At 38.6% G+C, this 17961-nt stretch overlaps 1 protein-coding gene across 7 annotated transcripts in view; it reads left to right on the forward strand.

Annotated features, from left to right (window-relative positions):
* RNF38 (ring finger protein 38) overlaps positions 1–17961 on the forward strand; it is a 131213-nt gene that overhangs the window by 63150 nt on the left and 50102 nt on the right. For 3 of the 7 annotated variants that reach the window (XM_025852821.2, XM_025852822.2, XM_025852823.2), the window contains exon 2: positions 4165–4235. Coding sequence is in view for 3 of the 7 variants with exons in the window: in XM_025852825.2 (XP_025708610.1) it covers positions 9174–9176 (3 nt within the window). In the remaining 4 variants the exon portion in view is untranslated. Of the gene's footprint in view, positions 1–4164; positions 4236–8984; positions 9177–17961 lie in introns of those variants that run through there. The other 4 variants (XM_025852825.2, XM_073881356.1, XM_025852827.2 and 1 more) reach the window with 2 other exon arrangements.

Consider the following 17961-nt stretch of genomic DNA (forward strand, 5'->3'; position numbering starts at 1 on the left):
GCTTTGAAACTTCTCCACTTCCTATTTCTGTTTCACCCTTGACCTCTTTATGTTCCCTAGTTCTAAACTTTGGGCTCCACACTGACTTTAATCTTCCTTTCTTTCCTTTTTTTTTTTTTTTTTTAAGATTTATTCATTTTAGAGAGAGAGCGAGTGAGTGTGTGTACATGTGCAAGCAGGGGGCGGGGCAGAGGGAGAGAAACTCAAGTGACTCCCTGGTAAACAGAGGCTTGATCCCACAATCCTGAGATCATGATCTGAGCTGAAACCAAGAGTCAGATGCTCAACTGACTGAGCCACCCAGGTGCCCCTAATCTTCATTTCTGTTCTCTTCCCTCAGTTTCCCACATTTTTCTGACTCTTCTCAGGATGTTGCGTGTCTCTTTTCCGTTACAGAGCTTCTGTGTGGTTTCCCTGGGCCCAGCATCTTTTGCTGGCTAAAGTAGGATTTGTAATTATTTTTGGTGTGTGTCTTGGACTCCTTTGGTATTAAGCCCCTTTCCAGGAGAATATTTTTAATTGCATAAAGTAAAATAGATGAGATTACAAAGAAAATCAGTTATACTAGAATGTAGTTATCAAAACAGTAAAAACTAATTTGTAATAAAAGAACATTTGCATCTTTATTAATGCATTAAATAACACATTTTAGCAGTGTTCCTAATAGCTATCATAAATTCAAAATAGTGATATGTGTGAAAAAAAAACCTTAAAGTAGTGATATGTGTGACATTTCAATATACCTGCAACAATTATATGAAAATATATGTGGTTTTTATTAGTCTCAAAGTCACAAATACTGTCAATACTAATGTGGTTTGTTGCTATATTCATAAGAATGAATTTTTTAATATTAAGTTAATGATAATAAAGATAAAATTTTATTCCCATATTCCCAAGTTAAGAACCTAGAGTGAGAGCTGTAATTTTGGTGTGAGCAGACCATTGAATGGGCCACCAGCTGGAAGAACCAGCCTTGTCTGCCTGGAATCATATGTCACTTTGGCCCCCTGGCACCTTCTCTGCCTGTGGGTGCCAGGGTAGGTTCTTGAGCCAGGATAATAATTTCATAAAATGTATTTGGAAAAAAACCCAGAACACTCACTGTAAACACCGTCGTCTAATGTAGTATGTTTAGCTTGTTCTCTACTAGATTCTTTTAAGTTTCAAAAACTGGCCCCCTTGTTTCTTCTTTTGCTGCCGTGTACTTCTTTTTCTGATTAGCTTATCCAAAGCTGCATTAAGACCTATATTTTATTCTTCAGGAATTCAGATTGAGCAGTCGTCTACATCCTTGATCTTATGGGGCAGGGACAGCTGGAGAGGGAAGATGGTGGTTTTGTGCATTCTTTCACTTGGATGCTTCTGCATTGTTTTCCAGCTGCAGAGGGCCCTTCCCTTAGTGGCAAAGGAGGGAGTTCTGATATTCAGGCCAAAGGGCAAAGAGAAACCCTGCCCATTTTAAAATTGGGTTGTATGTTTTCTTATTGTTGAGTTTTGATTTCTTAGAACGCATTTTGCAAATATCTTCTACCAGTTTGTGGCCTTTTTTTGGGTTGTTCTCTAAATGTCTTTCACAGAGCAGAAGTTTTTAATTTTAACAAAGTCCATCTTTTCAATTTTTTCTTTCATGGATTATGCTTTTGGTGTTGTACCTAAAAACTCATTGTCAAACCCAAGGTTTCTTAGATTTTCTCCTTTGTTATCTTCTGTAAGTTTTATAGTTTTGTGTTTTACATTTAGGTCTATGATCCATTTTGAGTAATTTCTGTGAAAGGTGTAAAGTCAGTGCCTAGGTGTTTTTTGTTTTTGTTTTATTTGTGGATGTCTGTTTATTTATTTTAAAGATTTTGTTTATTTGAGAGAGAGAGAGCACAAGCCAGGGGAAGGGGCAGAGGAAGAGGGAGAAGCAGACTCCCCGCCGAGCAGGGAGCCTGACACAGGGCTCAGTTCCAGGACCCAGAGATCCTGACCTGAGCTGAAGGCAGACACTTAACCAACTGAGCCACTCAGGCACTCCTATTTTTAATTTTTTGAGAAGCCCCCAAACTGGTTTCCACAATGACTGTACCAACTTGCATTCCTACCAACAATGCATGAGGGTTCCTTTTTTCCCACATCCTCACCAACTCTTGTTATTTCTTGAGTTTTTTATCTTAGCCATTCTGACATTATTTTCTTTTTATAATGCATAAAAATAATATATCATAAAAATCTACCTTTAAACAAGTCTAAAAAAGTTATTTCAATAAGTATGAAATAAAAATGTTTAATATTAAGAAAGTGTATCAAAGTTTAGTTGGTAGCATTCTCAGGTGCATATGAAATAATCAGACATCTGAATTGATGGCATGGTAAATTTTACAGAATACGGTAGGTGGCAGTGGGATGTCTTAGGTTCACCTAAACATTTACGTATTCAGATTGGTAAAACCACCATACGTTGCACTTGGCACCACTTTGTTCGGGAGGATTTAGGACAGAAACTATATATATAAGTAAGATAGTGAGAATCCTGGGGCACCTGGCTGGCTCAGTTGGTAGAGCATGTGACTCTTGATCTCGGGGTTTTGAGTTCAAGCCCCACATTGGGTACAGAGATTACTTAAAAATAAAATTTTGGGGCGCCTGGGTGGCTCAGTCGTTAAGCATCTGCCTTTGGCTCAGGTCATGATCCCAGGGCCCTGGGATCGAGTCCCGCATCGGGCTCCCTGCTCCATGGGAAGCCTGCTTCTCCCTCTCCCACTCCCCCTGCTTTTGTTCCCTTTCTCACTGTGTCTCTCTCTGTCAAATAAATAAATAAAATCTTTAAAATAAAAAAATATATATATTAAAAAAAAAGATAGTGGGAGTCCTTGCAGCAGTCCCTGTAGCAATTCATATTTTCTGAAGTGCTCTTCTGACAACTTAAGTTCAAAGAAATGTTATTCACATTTTGGTGCTGCAGAGAACTCCACAGGCATAGTTTCCAGGATCCTCTGCAGGGGGATTAATTACATGTCACCAGACTCAGAAAAGCTCAAAAACATGGCTTCCTACTAAGTGTCTATTGTACTTCTAGTCCAGATGCAGCTTACTAGTTTGGCAGTTTTTATCATAAGCAGTGTTGCTAAGTAACATATAGGTGGCATGTTGTTTTAATCAGGTTAACAGGGATTATCCCTAAGTCAAATTCTCATACATGAGGAGAAGGGGTTTTGCTCACCTTAGGTAGACAGTCATACCTGCTAACTTTTTATTTATAGTTTTTGTTTTAGTTATCTTTCAAAAGGTTTTTCTTACTCCAAGATTATTTTTTAAGTCTGCATTTTCCTTTTTTTTGGTCTACATTTTCTTTCAAAACTGACTTCATTATTTTACATTTACCTATATCTTTGAGCCACCATTTTCTGTATGGTGTGATGTAGGAACCAAAACATTTTCAAAAGACTAATCAGTTGTTTGAATCATTTATTGAATAATCATTTGTTTTCCTATTAGTTAGAAATGTCGCTATTAGAGCAGTTATTATTAGGAGATGGTTCTTCAAATTAACAAATATGTATATTAAAATATATACTTTTAAAGCAATAACTTATTTGTAATTTTATATGATTGTGTATTAAACATTTTTAAAATTTTATTTTTAAGTCATTTCTACACCCAACATGGGGCTCGAAATCACAACCACAACCCCACGATCAAGAGTAGCATGCTCCACCGACTGAGCAAGCCAGGTGCCCCATGATTGTGTATTAGATTGTATTGTCTGTATGCTAAGATTTTATAGGGTCATCTTTTTTCTCAAAGAAAGTGTGTGTAGTCTGAAGAGGGGTATATAATTTTTTCTAAATAGGTTTGCCTTATTGAAAGCTGTTATGCTTATTTAGGTGGCCTTTGAAAGCTAAACTGCTCAGTATAGTAGAAAATGGTGAATAAGGGGTTTGAACAACAAGCTTCTAGTTTCAGACCCGCCACTTCACTGACTGCTACTTTGTGCAAGTCAGCCTCTTAGTGTTTTGTTTTGCTTCATTAAACTGCATGAATAATAATCCCTATACAGCCTACTTCTGAGTATTGTTGAGGATTAGATGGGATAATAGATATAAAAGCAACTTTAATTGGAAAAACCGTTTGAATGTAAGGAATTATTGCATCTTAACTTTTCCTCCCTTTCTCTTGTAGGCAGTGTTGGTGCTTCTTTTCAGTGCCAGTCCATCCATCACGACCACATTTGTCATGATGACAGTGACAAGGTGAGGTCTGTGTTGATGTCTATTATGGTGAAAATGCATGCTGCCCATATATTGTTGGATTCATTTGCCTAACTGTGGACATAGGGCCAGGAGGGTGTGTACAATGTTGAGATCCAGAGGGCCTTTGTGGTTTATGTGTCAGATTATTAGTCTGTTCCAGAACACTTGAGGATAATTTTCAGGAGGTGGGCTGGACTCTTGATACACTCTTCATTTTTTTTTCCCCTCATCCCTGTCACTTTGCTTCCTCTTTTCTTGCACAGACTGAGAGGATTGTCTTAGTATATGAACAGGTGCTCCCAACACTGCTAATTATCTCAGCAATTTGTGTCTGTTTCTAGTTTGAAATATTTTAGCCATTTCGATTTGGTTGTTTTTGTAGTTGATTGTGTTAGATTATGGTTTCTTCTCATACTTACTTTTTTCTCTGTATCCAAAGCCCAATTTAATGGTGAGAATTGAGAATAGAACCTGTTTCATGCCAAAGAAGCCTGCTTTGGTCTGTTTTTTCGTTTGTTTTTAAAATCAGGTCCAAACTGTTGGTAGTTTTGTTTCATTTTGGTGTTTCGCTTCTTCTCTAAAAAAATCTGGTCTTGGGGGCTTTCCAGTACTCATCAGTGCCCTTGATGGCCCAGCCCTTGGAGTAGATACTAATGTGGGCTTGGTGTTTGGAACATCTGGCTGCTGATGTTGGATGGGCTTAAATTTAGTCTTTTCCATCATCAGTTTCCAGTGGCCTCCCTCCCATTTCCTGTGTCTTACATGCAGGAATGTATCACTCCCTTGGTAGTTTTCCCAGGCAGACCAATCCAAGTGATCTTTTTCTCTGCTGTTTTAATCAAGATTCTCCTCCCTCATCCTGTTGGAGCTAGATCAAGAAGTTGGTTGGTCTTTGGGATTTTCCAAATGGCTTTCTTTGTTCTGTGTGTTGATCTCTCTCTTTGTGAGCTTTGCTCAGACAGATTTCAGTCTGTTTACAGAGAGAATGGTATGCTTTTAGCATTCCAGAGTCTCTTTTATTATTACAGTAATCCAGAGGCATGGATTTAACTTTTAACTTATTTTAGAAGCAAGCCACTGAAAGAGACTGCTAGACTATATAGTTGGCTCTGTAAAATTCAGTATACCACAGATTATAGAAATGAGCATTTGAAGAAAGAGTGATGATAGAGGGAAAGGCAGAATTGCTTTAGGCCAGTAATGTTGCATACTTGTGCTTTGTAATTGTGAAGATGTTTTTGGGTTAAGTTTTCTTCCCCCTGCTAAGTATAATATGCCTTTCTCCTTTTGTTCATTTGTGGTGGTGATGCCAGACTGTGTTCTGTTCTGTCTCCAGGTTCAAGGGTCTGGAGATGACATTTCTCTCCACCTCTGCCAAAAACTTGCCATCTACTTTAATATATTTTTGCTCCTAATTTCTGACTCTTTGTATGACCAATTTTGTGCTTTTAGGAGATGGCATTTTTTCCTGAAATATGTGGGAAGAGGGAAGAGAACTTAAGGGCTTTTGTCACTTGATCAGCCCAGTTCTCAAAGAATTGTGAGAAACTGCTCTTCCCTCTCTCCTGCTTGCAGTGTGTATACTTATGATTGTTTCCCAGAGGGAAATAGAATGATTCATCTCTTGACTATGTATTTATAATTTATTCAACCGATTCAGTCAAATGTATTGATTGGCATCTATGTGTCTAGGCCCTTAGGAAATATATCAGAATACAAAACAAAGATTGATGTTTTTTCATGTGTACAGTCTAGCTGGAGAGGCAGACAATAAAAAATAAACATAATATGGAAATAATAGAATATGTTAGAGTAAGTGCAGTAGATTAAAGAAAATGTAGAGCAGAATAAGTGGGATGAGAGCCACCAAGAGTGGTTTGAATAGGATCATCAGGCATTATTCTGGGGAGGAAAACAGTAGATAGCCTGTTTAAAAATCAGATTTTTATGTTTGCAACAGTTGCTGACTTCTTTCTGTAACATCAGTATTGGTTTTGCAAAAGCAAAAACAAAAATGAACCTGCTACCTGATACATAACACTGGAATGTGTATGTGCACACATAGACACTCACACATACATTCTCTCATTTTGAGAATTGAAGGGATTATAAGGCACAGCCAATTCAATACTCTTTTTAAAATAAACTTGGAAGCTGTGACCCTACTGGAAGAAATGACTTGTTCAGGAGTCACCCTGTAGTGCTGGGTCTAGAACACATCTTCTGTCCCCTATACAAGTCATCCAAAAAATTGCTTAGCTAATCTGATTGTGCAAATTGTCAAAACACATGTTGATGCCTTGCTTAGTATCCTCACTTAACTTTCAGGCGTGATCCATTTCTCAGATCTGGGAACCAGAGGTGATTTTTCTTAAAGGTTGCCTCAGTTTAATCCGCGTGTGACTGGGGGTGGAATCAGGGGTGAGATGAATTAAATTTTTTTAAAAAAGATTTTATATATTTATTTGTCAGAGAGACAGAGAGAGAGAGAGCGCGCACAAGCAGGGACAGTGACAGGCAGAGGGAGGAGCAGGCTCCCCGCTGAGCAAGGAGGACCCTGAGATCATGATCTGAGCCCAAGGCAGACACTTAACCAATTGAGCCACCCAGGCATCCCAAGATGAATTAATTTGTAGCCTCAGTGGTACACTTTCCCAGAGTGGCCTGGAACACTTCCAGGAAGGCTGGTCACTTGAGAGAGGGAAATGGGAGAATTCTTTCTAAATGGGCAGGTATGTGAGTGGTTGCTCAGAGCAGAAGTCTTTTCTGGACAAAACTTCCTTGTGCTAGCCTTAGGTCCATTTATCACAGATGAAGGCATCAATCCAGGTTGTGTAGAGGTAATGCCATGCAGACTACTTTTAGGGAAGGTAGGAAATGTGTTACCGGTTTTTCTTTCATGACTGTATACTTTCTTTTAATCTTGATCTTTTACATTTTTTAGTTGTTTTTTTTTTAGTTACATGTTGATTATAAAGAGATATGTAGCACTACTTTTAACCCCTCTACGAGAAGTAACAATTGGAATTCAGTATTAACAAGATTAATTGAAGTTATATTTGTATAAAATATTTTTCATCTTTGTAAGCAGTGGTTATTAGTATATTCAGAGTTGTACAACTATCTCCACCATCTAATTTTAGAACAATTTTAACATTCCTCACTCAAAAACCCATACCCATTAGCAGTCACTCTCCATTATTCCTTCTGCCAGCTCCTGGCAACCACTAATCTTTATGTCTTAATGGATTTGCGTATTCTGCACATTTATAAATGGAATCACATAATATGTGGCCTTTGTGTCTGGCTTCTCTCACTTAGTGTGATGATCTCAAGGTTTGTCTATGTTTTAGCATGAATTGCTAGTCCATTCCTTTTTATGGGTGAATAATATTCCATTGTGTGCATCCAACACATTTTGTTTATGCATTCAGTAGTTGATAGATATGTTTCCATATTTTGGTTATAATGAATAACACTGCTTGGAACATTTTTGTGTAAGTATGTTTTTGTTTAGTTGGTCACACGGTAAATTTTTAACATTTTGAGGATCTACCAAACTGTTTTGCAAGAGGCTGCACCATTTTGCATCCCAACACATGCATGAGGGTCCCACGTTCCTCACATCCTCATGTTTACATCCAACACTCTTCACTTGTCTTTCAAATTATAGCCGTTGTAGTGAGACATCTCAGTTGTCCATAATGGACACCTTTTATTTTATTTATTATTATTATTATTTTTAAAGATTTTATTTACTTATTTGAGAGAGAGAGAGAGTGAGAGAGAGCATGAGAGGGGAGAGGGTCAGAGGGAGAAGCAGACTGCGCTGAGCAGGGAGCCCAATGTGGGACTCAGTCCTGGGACTCTGGGATTATGACCTGAGCTGAAGGCAGCCGCTTAACCAACTGAGCCACCCAGGCGCCCTTTTTTATTTATTTTATTTTTTTATTTGTCAGAGAGAGAGAGAGAGCACAAGCAGGGGAATGGCAGGCAGAGGGAGAAGCAGGTTCCCCGCTGAGCAAGAATCCTGATGTGGGACTCGATCCCAGGACCCTGGGATCATGACCTGAGCTGAAGGCAGATGCTAACCCACTGAGCCACCCAGGTGTTCCTGGACATGTTTTAATTTGCATTTCTCTAATGACTGAGTATGCTGAGCGTTTTTTTGGTATGCTTATTGGCCATTCCACATCTTAGGGTCAGTTAAAAAAAAAAATCAGATAAAGATCTCTTTTATTGTTCTTGGAGATTTTATTTATTTATTTTTTAAGCACAGAGGCAAGAACAATATACAGAGACAGACTATGTTATAAGAAAACTCACTCTCTTTGCATTCTCTTCATGGTTAAAATAAAACTAAATTGCTCTGATTATCTATGGCTGTGTAATTAATTACCCTAAAATTTATTTGGTGTAGGGAGCACTTGTATCTTTCATGATTCTGGGGTTTCCTATACTCAGCTAGGTCGCTCTTGCTTGGAGTTTTCCCATACAGTTGCAGTCAAATGGTGTCTGAGGCTGGAGTCATCTTGAAGTCCTTAATCACATGTTTGATGGTTGATGCTGCTTGTCAGCTGGGACTTCATCTGGGACCCTTGGCCCGAGCACCTAAATGTAGTGTGGGCTTCCTCACAGCATGGCAGCTTGATTGCAAGAGTGACTGCTCCAAGAGGACCGGACAGATGCTGTATGGCCTTTTATGACCTAACATAAGAAGTCACAAAGCATCTCTTCCAGCATAAGTCACAGGCCTGCCCAAATTCAAGAGGAGGGAACTTCAGTCTCACCACTGGGGTGTAATGTCAGCATAAGAAGAAGAGAATGAAGGGTGGGAGAACTTAACTATGTATGGTCATCTTGGGAAATATAATCTGCGCACTATATATAGTTGAACATCAGTTAAAATGGCTGCATAATGTTCTACCATAAGGATACATGGTAATATATTTAACCTGTCTTTGTAGAGCTTTAGGTTCATTTTAAAAAGCTATTATACATTTATTCATATAGCAAATATTTATTAAGTGCCTATGATGTGCCAGGCACTGCTGAGTCACCAGGATAGAGTGGTGTAAAGACTAATAAGGAAGGTTCTTGTTCTTCTGGTGCTTATTTTTTGTGAAAAGGGCACAAAATGAACTGTATATGTAAATCAGTAAATAATTAGATACTTGTAGGTGCTGTATAAATAATTGGGCAGTTGACTACTCTAGGTGTTAGGGAAGGCCTTTACGAAGGTGACACTTGGGGCACCTGGGTGGCTCGGTTAAGCGTCTGCCCTCAGCTCAGGTCATGATCTCAGGGTCTTAGGATCAGGCTCCCTGCTCAGCAGGAAGTCTGCCTCTCCCTCTGCCCCTCCCTCTTACTTGTGTGTGCCTGCTCTCTCTCTCAAATAAATAAAATCTTAAAAAAAAAAAAAAAAGGCGACACTTAATGGTCTGAATGATAGGAAAGAACAGGTTGTGAAAATCTGGGCCATGAGGGGAACATCATAGGGAGAGGAAAGGGCTAGTGCAAAGGCCCTGAGGCTAGAATGATCGTCCCAACAGAAGGAAGGCTCATGTGTACAAGCAAGGTGGATGAGGGTAGAAGTGGTATGAGATGAGTTTGAAGAGGTAGGCACAGGACAGGTCATGCAGAACTTGGTAAGCCAGGGAAAGCTTAGTTTTAGTTCTCCCTCTTATGGGAAGCCATTGGAAGGTTTTTAAGCAAAGGAATGACATGGTCTTGTTTATATTTTTAAACATCCCTTTTGCTGCTGTGATGAGATTTTTTTCTAACTGTGGTAAAATACACCTAACATAGAATTTACCATCTTAATCATTTTAGGTCTGGTACAGTTCAGTAGTGTTAAATACATTCACGTTGTGCAACCAATCTCCAGGGCTCTTTTATCTTGCAAATGGACACTCCATATCCATTAAGTAGTAACTCCTTGTTCTCTCCTGCACAGCCCCTAGCAGCTACCATTCTACTTTCTGTCTCTGTGAATTTGAGTGCTCTTTTTACCTCATATAAATGGAGTCATAAAATATTTGTATTTCTTTTTTTAAGATTTATTCATTTGAGAAAGTGGGGAAGCATGCGCAGGGGGAGGGGCAGAGGGAGAGAATCTCAAGCAGACTCCCCTCACAACCCTGAGATCACCACCTGAGCTGAAACCAAGGGAATCTTGGTTTCAGTCGGTAGCTCAACCGACTGAGCTACCCAGGCATCCCATATTTTTTTTGTTTTTTTGCTTTTTTTTTTGACTGGCTTATTTCACTTAGTGTTGTCAAGGTTCGTTCATGTTGTAGCATGAATGTTGGAATTTCTTTCCTTTTAAAGGCTGAATAACATTCCACTCTATGTATATAACACATTTTGTCTATTCTGCATGGATGGACATTTGGGTTGCTTCCACATTTTGACTCTTGTGAATAATGCTGCTAGGAACATAGGTGTATAGATATCTTTTAGAAATTCTGCTTTCACTTCTTTTGGGTATATACCCAGAAGTGGAATTGCTGGATCATTTATATTTTTAGAGTTTTGAAGAACTGCTATACTGTTTTCCAAAATGGCTGCACCATTTTACATTTCACATCCTTTCCAACACATTTTATTTTCTCTTGTTACTGTTAATACTAGCCATCCTATTGGGTGTGAGGTCGTATCTCATTGTGGTTTTGATTTGCATTGCCCTACTGATTAGTGATATTGGGCATCTTTTCATGTGCTTATTGGTCATTTATCTTCTTTGGAGAAATGTCTATTTAAGACCCCCCCCCCCTTTAGAGAAGGAGCACATGAGCAAGTTGGGGGGACAGAGGGAGAGAAAATCTTAAGCAGCCTTCATGCCCAGTGTGGAGCCTGACGCCTGGCTCGATCCCATGACCCCAGGATCATGACCTGAGCCAAAAGCCACCCAGGCGCCCCAACCTTTGCCCATTTTTAAATCAGGTTTGGTTTTTGTTTGATTATAGTTCTTTATGAATTCTGGGTATAACCTCTTATCAGACAGATGATTTGCAAATACTTTCTCCCATTCTGGAGGTTGCTTTTTTACTCTGTTGGCTGTGTCCTTTGCACAGAAGTTCTTATTTTGGGGGCACCTGGGTGGCTCAGTCGGTTAAGCATCCGACTATTGGTTTCGGCTCAGGTAATGATCTCATGGGTCATGCGATTGAGCCCTACTTCAGGCTCTGTGCTCAGCAGGGAGTCGACTTGGGGATTCTCTCCCTCTACTTTTCCCCCTCCTCATGTGCTCACCCCCACTCTTTCTCTGAAATAAATCTTTTTTTTTTTTAAAGTTCTTATTTTGAGGAAATTCGAATTAATGTTTTTCTCGTTGTCTGCGCTTTGGTGTCGTATCCAAGAAATTATTGCCAAACCCAATCTCATGAAGGTTTTCCCCTATGTTTTTACCATAAAAGTTCTATAGTTTTAGTTCTTTTTTTTTTCTTTTAAAGATTTTATTTATTTATTTGAGAGAGAGCACAAGCAGGGGGAGTGGGACAGGGAGAAGGAGCCTGATGCAGGGCTCAATCCCAGGACCCTGGGATCATGACCTGAGCCGAAGGCAGTCGCTTAACCAACTGAGCCACCCAGGCTCCCCTAGTTTTAGTTCTTAAGTTCAGATCTTTCACTCATTTGAGTTAATTTTTATATAATAGGGTAAAGTAAGGGTCTGTCTTCATTGTTTTGTGTATGGATGTCTAGTGTTCCCAACACCATTGCTGAAAAGAGTGTTCTTTTCCCATTGAATTATCTTGGGACCCTTTGGGGGTCATTTGACCATATATGCAGGGGTTTATTTCTGGTATGCTGGTACCACGGTGTTTTGACTATTGTAGCTATGTAATAAGTTTTGAATGATGTATTTCTTGAGCCTGGATTACTAGAGTAGAATTGAATCAAAGGATATGAACATTTTTTTCAGCCTTTGTCTTTTTTTGTATATTTTTTCACACATATGCATCAGTTTATGCTTCCATATGAGAATGCTTGTCTAGCTTTCTTTTCACATTGAATAGGGTCCATAATGTCAAGTTACTTTGTGAATGATGAAAAATGGTTTCTAATTGTTCTAATGAGTATTTCTGTGATTACTACTGAGGTTGTATAACTCTTTATACGTTCATTTGTTCCTTAGTCACTTACTGCTTTTTAAAAGTTTGTCCTTTGCATAATTTTCTCTTCTTTTGGGATATTCCTATTTTCCTATCACTTTGTATAGGGACATTAATCATTTGTCATATTTGCAAAAAATTTCCCAGCTTTTAATTTTTAATGAAGTTTTGTTTCTCATTCAGAAATTTAAAATTATTTTGGGACCAAGTCTATTGGTATAGTCCTTTGAAATGTATTTTATTGTTTTACTTCTAGGAAATCTGTCTCCAGAATATCTTCGGATGTATCCCTACATTTTCTTAAAGTTTTTAAATTTTATATTGTGCTTTCTGAGCTGTATGGTATTATGTGATGCAGGGTGTTTTTTAAATAGATTCTCTCTTTGCCTTACTGTGGACTATCTGAGGTGATTAGAAATACATTGTAATGATAGGTATTTTGAGATTATTGTTCTGTGGCATTCTTGTTTTGGCTTTTGAAATGTCATTGCCTACTAAATTTAATTTGTTTTTATTTATAAAACACTCTCATAACAGGAGCAAGTAAACAGAGGAGAGATAAACTTCTGTGGGAGCTTAAATTTTTATCTGCTCTATAAAGAGTTGTCCTGCTTTAAGGGTTTTTATTTAAGGTGATCATTTCTGTTTTTTGTGAATCTGCTCAGGTAACACACTTTCTTCTTAAAGTTTGGAAACGGCCTCTTGAGTGTGGCTTGGGCCAGAGGGTACAGGGTCTGTAGAGATGTGCCATGTATCACACTGTCTCTGCAAAACCACCCTGGTGAGTCAGTGTCTTCAATGTATGTCATCAGTGGAAGCTACCAGGAGGACACTGGCATATTCAGTGAGCTGGCCACACCTCATGAATGCAGGGTATAGAATTCAGTAGCCAGGGGCATCATCCAGAGCAAGATAGTTGATAAACTATGAAGTCACATGAGCTCCACCAGCATTCCCTACAGGAAATTCCGTTTTCCATTAAACATGGTGAAAGTTACAAGATATTCCTGTGTTCTGATTTGCTTAGAGAACATTCTCATGTTCCTTTCATCTTGACCATTTAAGTCCCTCTCTCATTCCCATGTCCCTTTTTAGCAACTGCTTTTTCATGATCTTCTCCAAAGTGAAGGTGCTAGTTGTCTGTGTATGCTTTTCTGTTTCTTAACCAGTGCTTATACTATGACTTATTTATTCTCTTGAAGCACTTACAATAAGTATAGTCCATGTTTACTGGCTTTTGGGGTCATATTTTACTTTAGTGTCTAATTCTTAATGATTTGAGTCCTTGTTCCTTGTAGCTGCAGTTGACAATTTTAGCGGGCCTTCCTTTCCAGGTGTTTCTGCGATGCCATAGGTATCTTTTCTGGAGGCTGCTTGCCCTCCTAGCTAGCCCTTTGACTCAGGACCTGTTGGTTACCAGCTTTTCTAAGTGCTGCTTCTTTCACTAGTGTCACTCTGGCTCCTGTTTGGGCTCACTTCCTAGGCTATTGCATTTAGTAAGACCATAGTAAAGGGTCAGGGATTTAACAGGGCATTAAGGAGAATTTAAAGCTCGGTATGAAATATGACCGTTCTCAGTATCCTGGCCCAAGTTTTGTTTTCAGGGCTTCTCTCCCTAGTCCTTGGCCTACTGCAATGATAGTTAACCTATCTTTCCTCAGGGGATGCCTTTAAACACTGCTGTTTCCTCTTCAGAGTTGACTCCGAACTACTTTTATTTACTGTTGGATGGAGTAAAGATTGGTGCAACTTTTTAGCAGGCAATTTAGCAGTATTTCTCAAATTTAAAAAACAAAGGCCCTTTGAAACAGCAATTGCACTGTTAGAAATTTACCTTTATGGATATATATTCTTTTTTTAAAGATTTATTTATTTATTTGAGAGGGAGAGAGAGTACAGAGGGATAGAGAGAGGGAGAAGCGACTCCCCACTGAGCAGGGAGCCTGATGGTGGGACTTGATCCCAGGACCCTGGGATCATGACCTGAGCCGAAGGCAGATGCTTAACCAACTGAGCCACCCAGGGGTCCCCATGGATATTTTTTCAAATGCAGGTCAAACTGTATGTCTGTATGAGAGTATTCATTGGATTTTTATAATATCAAAACACTGCAGAAAAAAATTATAATACTTCATGTAAAAAAATAATAGATTGTTCATCCCTAACAATGAAATAACAGGCTTTTGTTAGATCTGTATGTGGTTAACTCTTTTTGTTGCCTGGGGCTGTCCAGTGGATTTTTTTTTTTTTTAACTCTAGTATTAGCATATGATTTGCCTTGAGATTGAGCTGCGGGATCAATTTAGAATGAGAATCATGGCAATTAGAATTGTTCCCAAGATGCGCCCTATTTGCTAGAATGGAATGAGCAAGGTGCCACTAAGATCTCTGCTTCAAAGGGTATGCATTAAGGCAGGTCATGCCTCAGAGTCTGCTCTTTCTCATTTATCCTGCTCCAGAGATTGAATATGCCATGATGTGCAGTGCATGCTTTATTTGCACCCTTGCCTCTCCATTTCTGGCTTGATGTCTCGGTCACTATTTTTCCTATTTCTGACTCAGCTTATTTTAGGTACACAGGTTTATTTACTCCTCTGTCTTGAACTCTTTCTTGGCTGATGGCCTTTCACCTGGTTCTGCTTTTTAGCCCCTTCTCACCTTCACTGCCCTAAGAACTGTCACGGTTCAGTGTCCGGCATCTCTCACCTATACTGTGGGAACAGCAGTCTGCCCACTCCTCCATCCCAAAGCTGGCTATATTGGGGGAGGCTTTCAGGGGACTTGGGTTTGGGTGCGCCTTTGCTGCCCCTTTCTGGTCTTTGGCAACTGTAGCTGGCAGCTGCTGATAATTAACCTTTCTAGTCTGACAGGTGGTAACACTTATGAGTGAAAAGTGCTTATGCTGATCTTTTGCATTAGATCAGGTCTTATGGTTATAGATAATGTGTAGACTGAATAGTGCTAGGCCGATACACCTTTCCACTATGTAGCTTCATCTTATTAGATCCTTTTAGCTGGTTTTAGTGGAAGGAGGGAAACTTTGAGGCTATAGGCTTTCTTGTTCCTTTACACACTTCTATCACAATTCCTTACAGTATTTATTTAATGTCTGTTTCCCCCATTAAACAGTAAGCCCCTCAAGAGCAGGTCCCATCTCTCTTTTGTTTGTTATCAGTGATGTCCATATTGAAAGAATGTTGGCTGGTAGAGAATACACAAAAAGGGAAGGAGGGGCATCTCTTATTTTAAAATGCTGAAACACATGATTGAAGAGCTGCAGATTAAGAATCACTTGTCCAGATGCTGAAGAACCACACACACAGGAAAAATATCAAAGGAAAAAAAAATGCTATACACTTTTGGGACCTGCCAAAAAAAGGTGTTGGGTAGAGAATGACCTTCCTTTTGGGAGGAGGTGACTTTATAATGAAGAAGCAGTTTCCCACTGTTAACACTGTCAGGAATAGGGTTGTGCTGTCATCATATCCATTGCCAAGTCTCCTGACTGTAATGTCAACTCCAACCCCAACCACTACTGCTGAGGTAGTGGCCTCTATTTTGTGTTCTAACATAGCATTAATCATTCTCCCATGTAAATATGTATTTACTTAAGTGTGTAAAGGAATAAGAAAGCCTATAGCCTCAGAGTCACCTCTCTTGTATAAAGATCCTTCAGATAATCATTATGTTTAGATAGTCTGTGATGTCTTAGAAATGCAAAATTGAGCACCAAACCAAATTTTATATTTACTATTTGGCAGACTATTTAACTATCACTTATGTAAAATTTATTTGTGCTTATTGTTTATGCAGTATGCTCAAAAATGTATTGCCAGCAGAACTCTTCAAATTCACAGAACTGGAAGTTAGTTTTCTAGAAACAGATTTTGAGTTCAGTATGAGATCTTTCTTAAGTCTATCCTAACATTATAGTTGTTTTTCCTTTGTTAAAAATAAGGAAGAAACAGGGGCACCTGGCTGGCTCAGTCGTGGAGCATGAGACTCTTAATCTCAGGGTTGTGAATTTGAGCCCCACATTGGGTACAGAGAATTCTTAAAAATAAAATCTTTAAAAAATATAATTCTAAGTTCAGTTGGCTAACCAGCAAATTCTTTTTTTATTATGTTATGTTAATCACCATACATTACATCATTAGTTTTTGATGTAGTGTTCCATGATTCATTGTTTGCATATAACACCCAGTGCTCCATGCAGTACATGCCCTCTTTAATACCCATCACCAGGCTAACCCATCCCACCACCCCCCTCCCATCTATAACCCTCAGTTTGTTTCTCAGAGTCCATAGTCTCTCATGGTTTGTCTCCCCCTCCGATTCCCTCCCTTCATTTTTCCCTTCCTGCTGTACCTCTGAAACAAATAATACACTATATGTTAAAAAAAAAAGATAACCAGCAAATTCTACAAAATATTTAAAGAAGGCATAACACCATTCTTACAGAAACTATTCTAGAGAGTAGAAAAAGAGAGCACTCCCTGATTCATTTCTAAGGCTAGCATAATCTTTGTAACAAAACTTGACAAAGACATTACAAAAATGGAAAATAACAGCTATTGTCATTCAAGAACACAGATGTAAAAATCCTTTTTTATTTTTTAATTTTTTTTTAAAAAAGATTTTGTTTGAGAGAGAGAGAGTACATGAGTGGGGGAAGGTCAGAGGGAGAAGCAGACTCCCCGCTGAGCAGGGAGTCCCATGCGGGACTTGATCCTGGGACTCCAGGATCATGACCTGAGCCGAAGGCAGTCGCGTAACCAACTGAGCCACCCAGGCGCCCCACAGATGTAAAAATCCTAACCAATGTGTTAGCAAACCAAATCCAACATATATAATAAGGGTAATAAAATAAGACAGGATTTTATTAGGAATTCAAAATTGGTTTAACATCCAAAACCAGTCAATGTAATTCACATATTAACAGAAAAATTATATGATTATCTCATAAATGCAGGAAAATTTGATAAAATTAAACATTCCTTTATGATAAACTTTTAATTAGAAATAAAAGAGAACTCTCTTAATTGCTAAAGGGATATATGCAAAAAACCTATCCCAAACATACTTAATGGTGAAATGTTGGAAGTTTTCCAGTTTGGGAATAAGACAGAAGTGCATGTTCTCTTTGTTTCTCTTTAGCATTGTGCTAGAAGTCCTAGCCAATGCAGTAAGACAAGACAAAGAAAAGGAAAAATGTGTTGGAAAGAAAGAAATTGAATGATCATTATTTTCTGCCAATGGAATTATATGTACAGAAAATTCAAAAAGATTAAGATACACTATTAGAATTATGTGTAATTAAATTATAGCTATATAATTATATACATGTATATAACTATAGGTATTTTTAGAATTAGTAATTATATATAAAACCTGGAATAAACCAAAGAACAGAAATATGTAAGACTTGTATCGAAAATGTAAAGCAATATTGAAAAGAAGTTGGTGACTCAGGTAAATAGAAGGATGCATCTTGCTCATAGATTGAAGATAAGTTTTGTAAAGATTCATCTCTAGATCCAGCCCAGCCCAGTCAAAACCTCAGCTGTTATTCCCATGTATTAGAATGGTAGGTCACCACAGTAAATAATCCC

Source organism: Callorhinus ursinus, unplaced genomic scaffold (genome assembly GCF_003265705.2).
Source record: "Callorhinus ursinus isolate GAN/ISIS: 27379988/994484 unplaced genomic scaffold, GSC_fseal_2.0 scaffold42, whole genome shotgun sequence".
In the NCBI taxonomy this organism is placed as follows: Eukaryota; Metazoa; Chordata; class Mammalia; order Carnivora; family Otariidae; genus Callorhinus; species Callorhinus ursinus.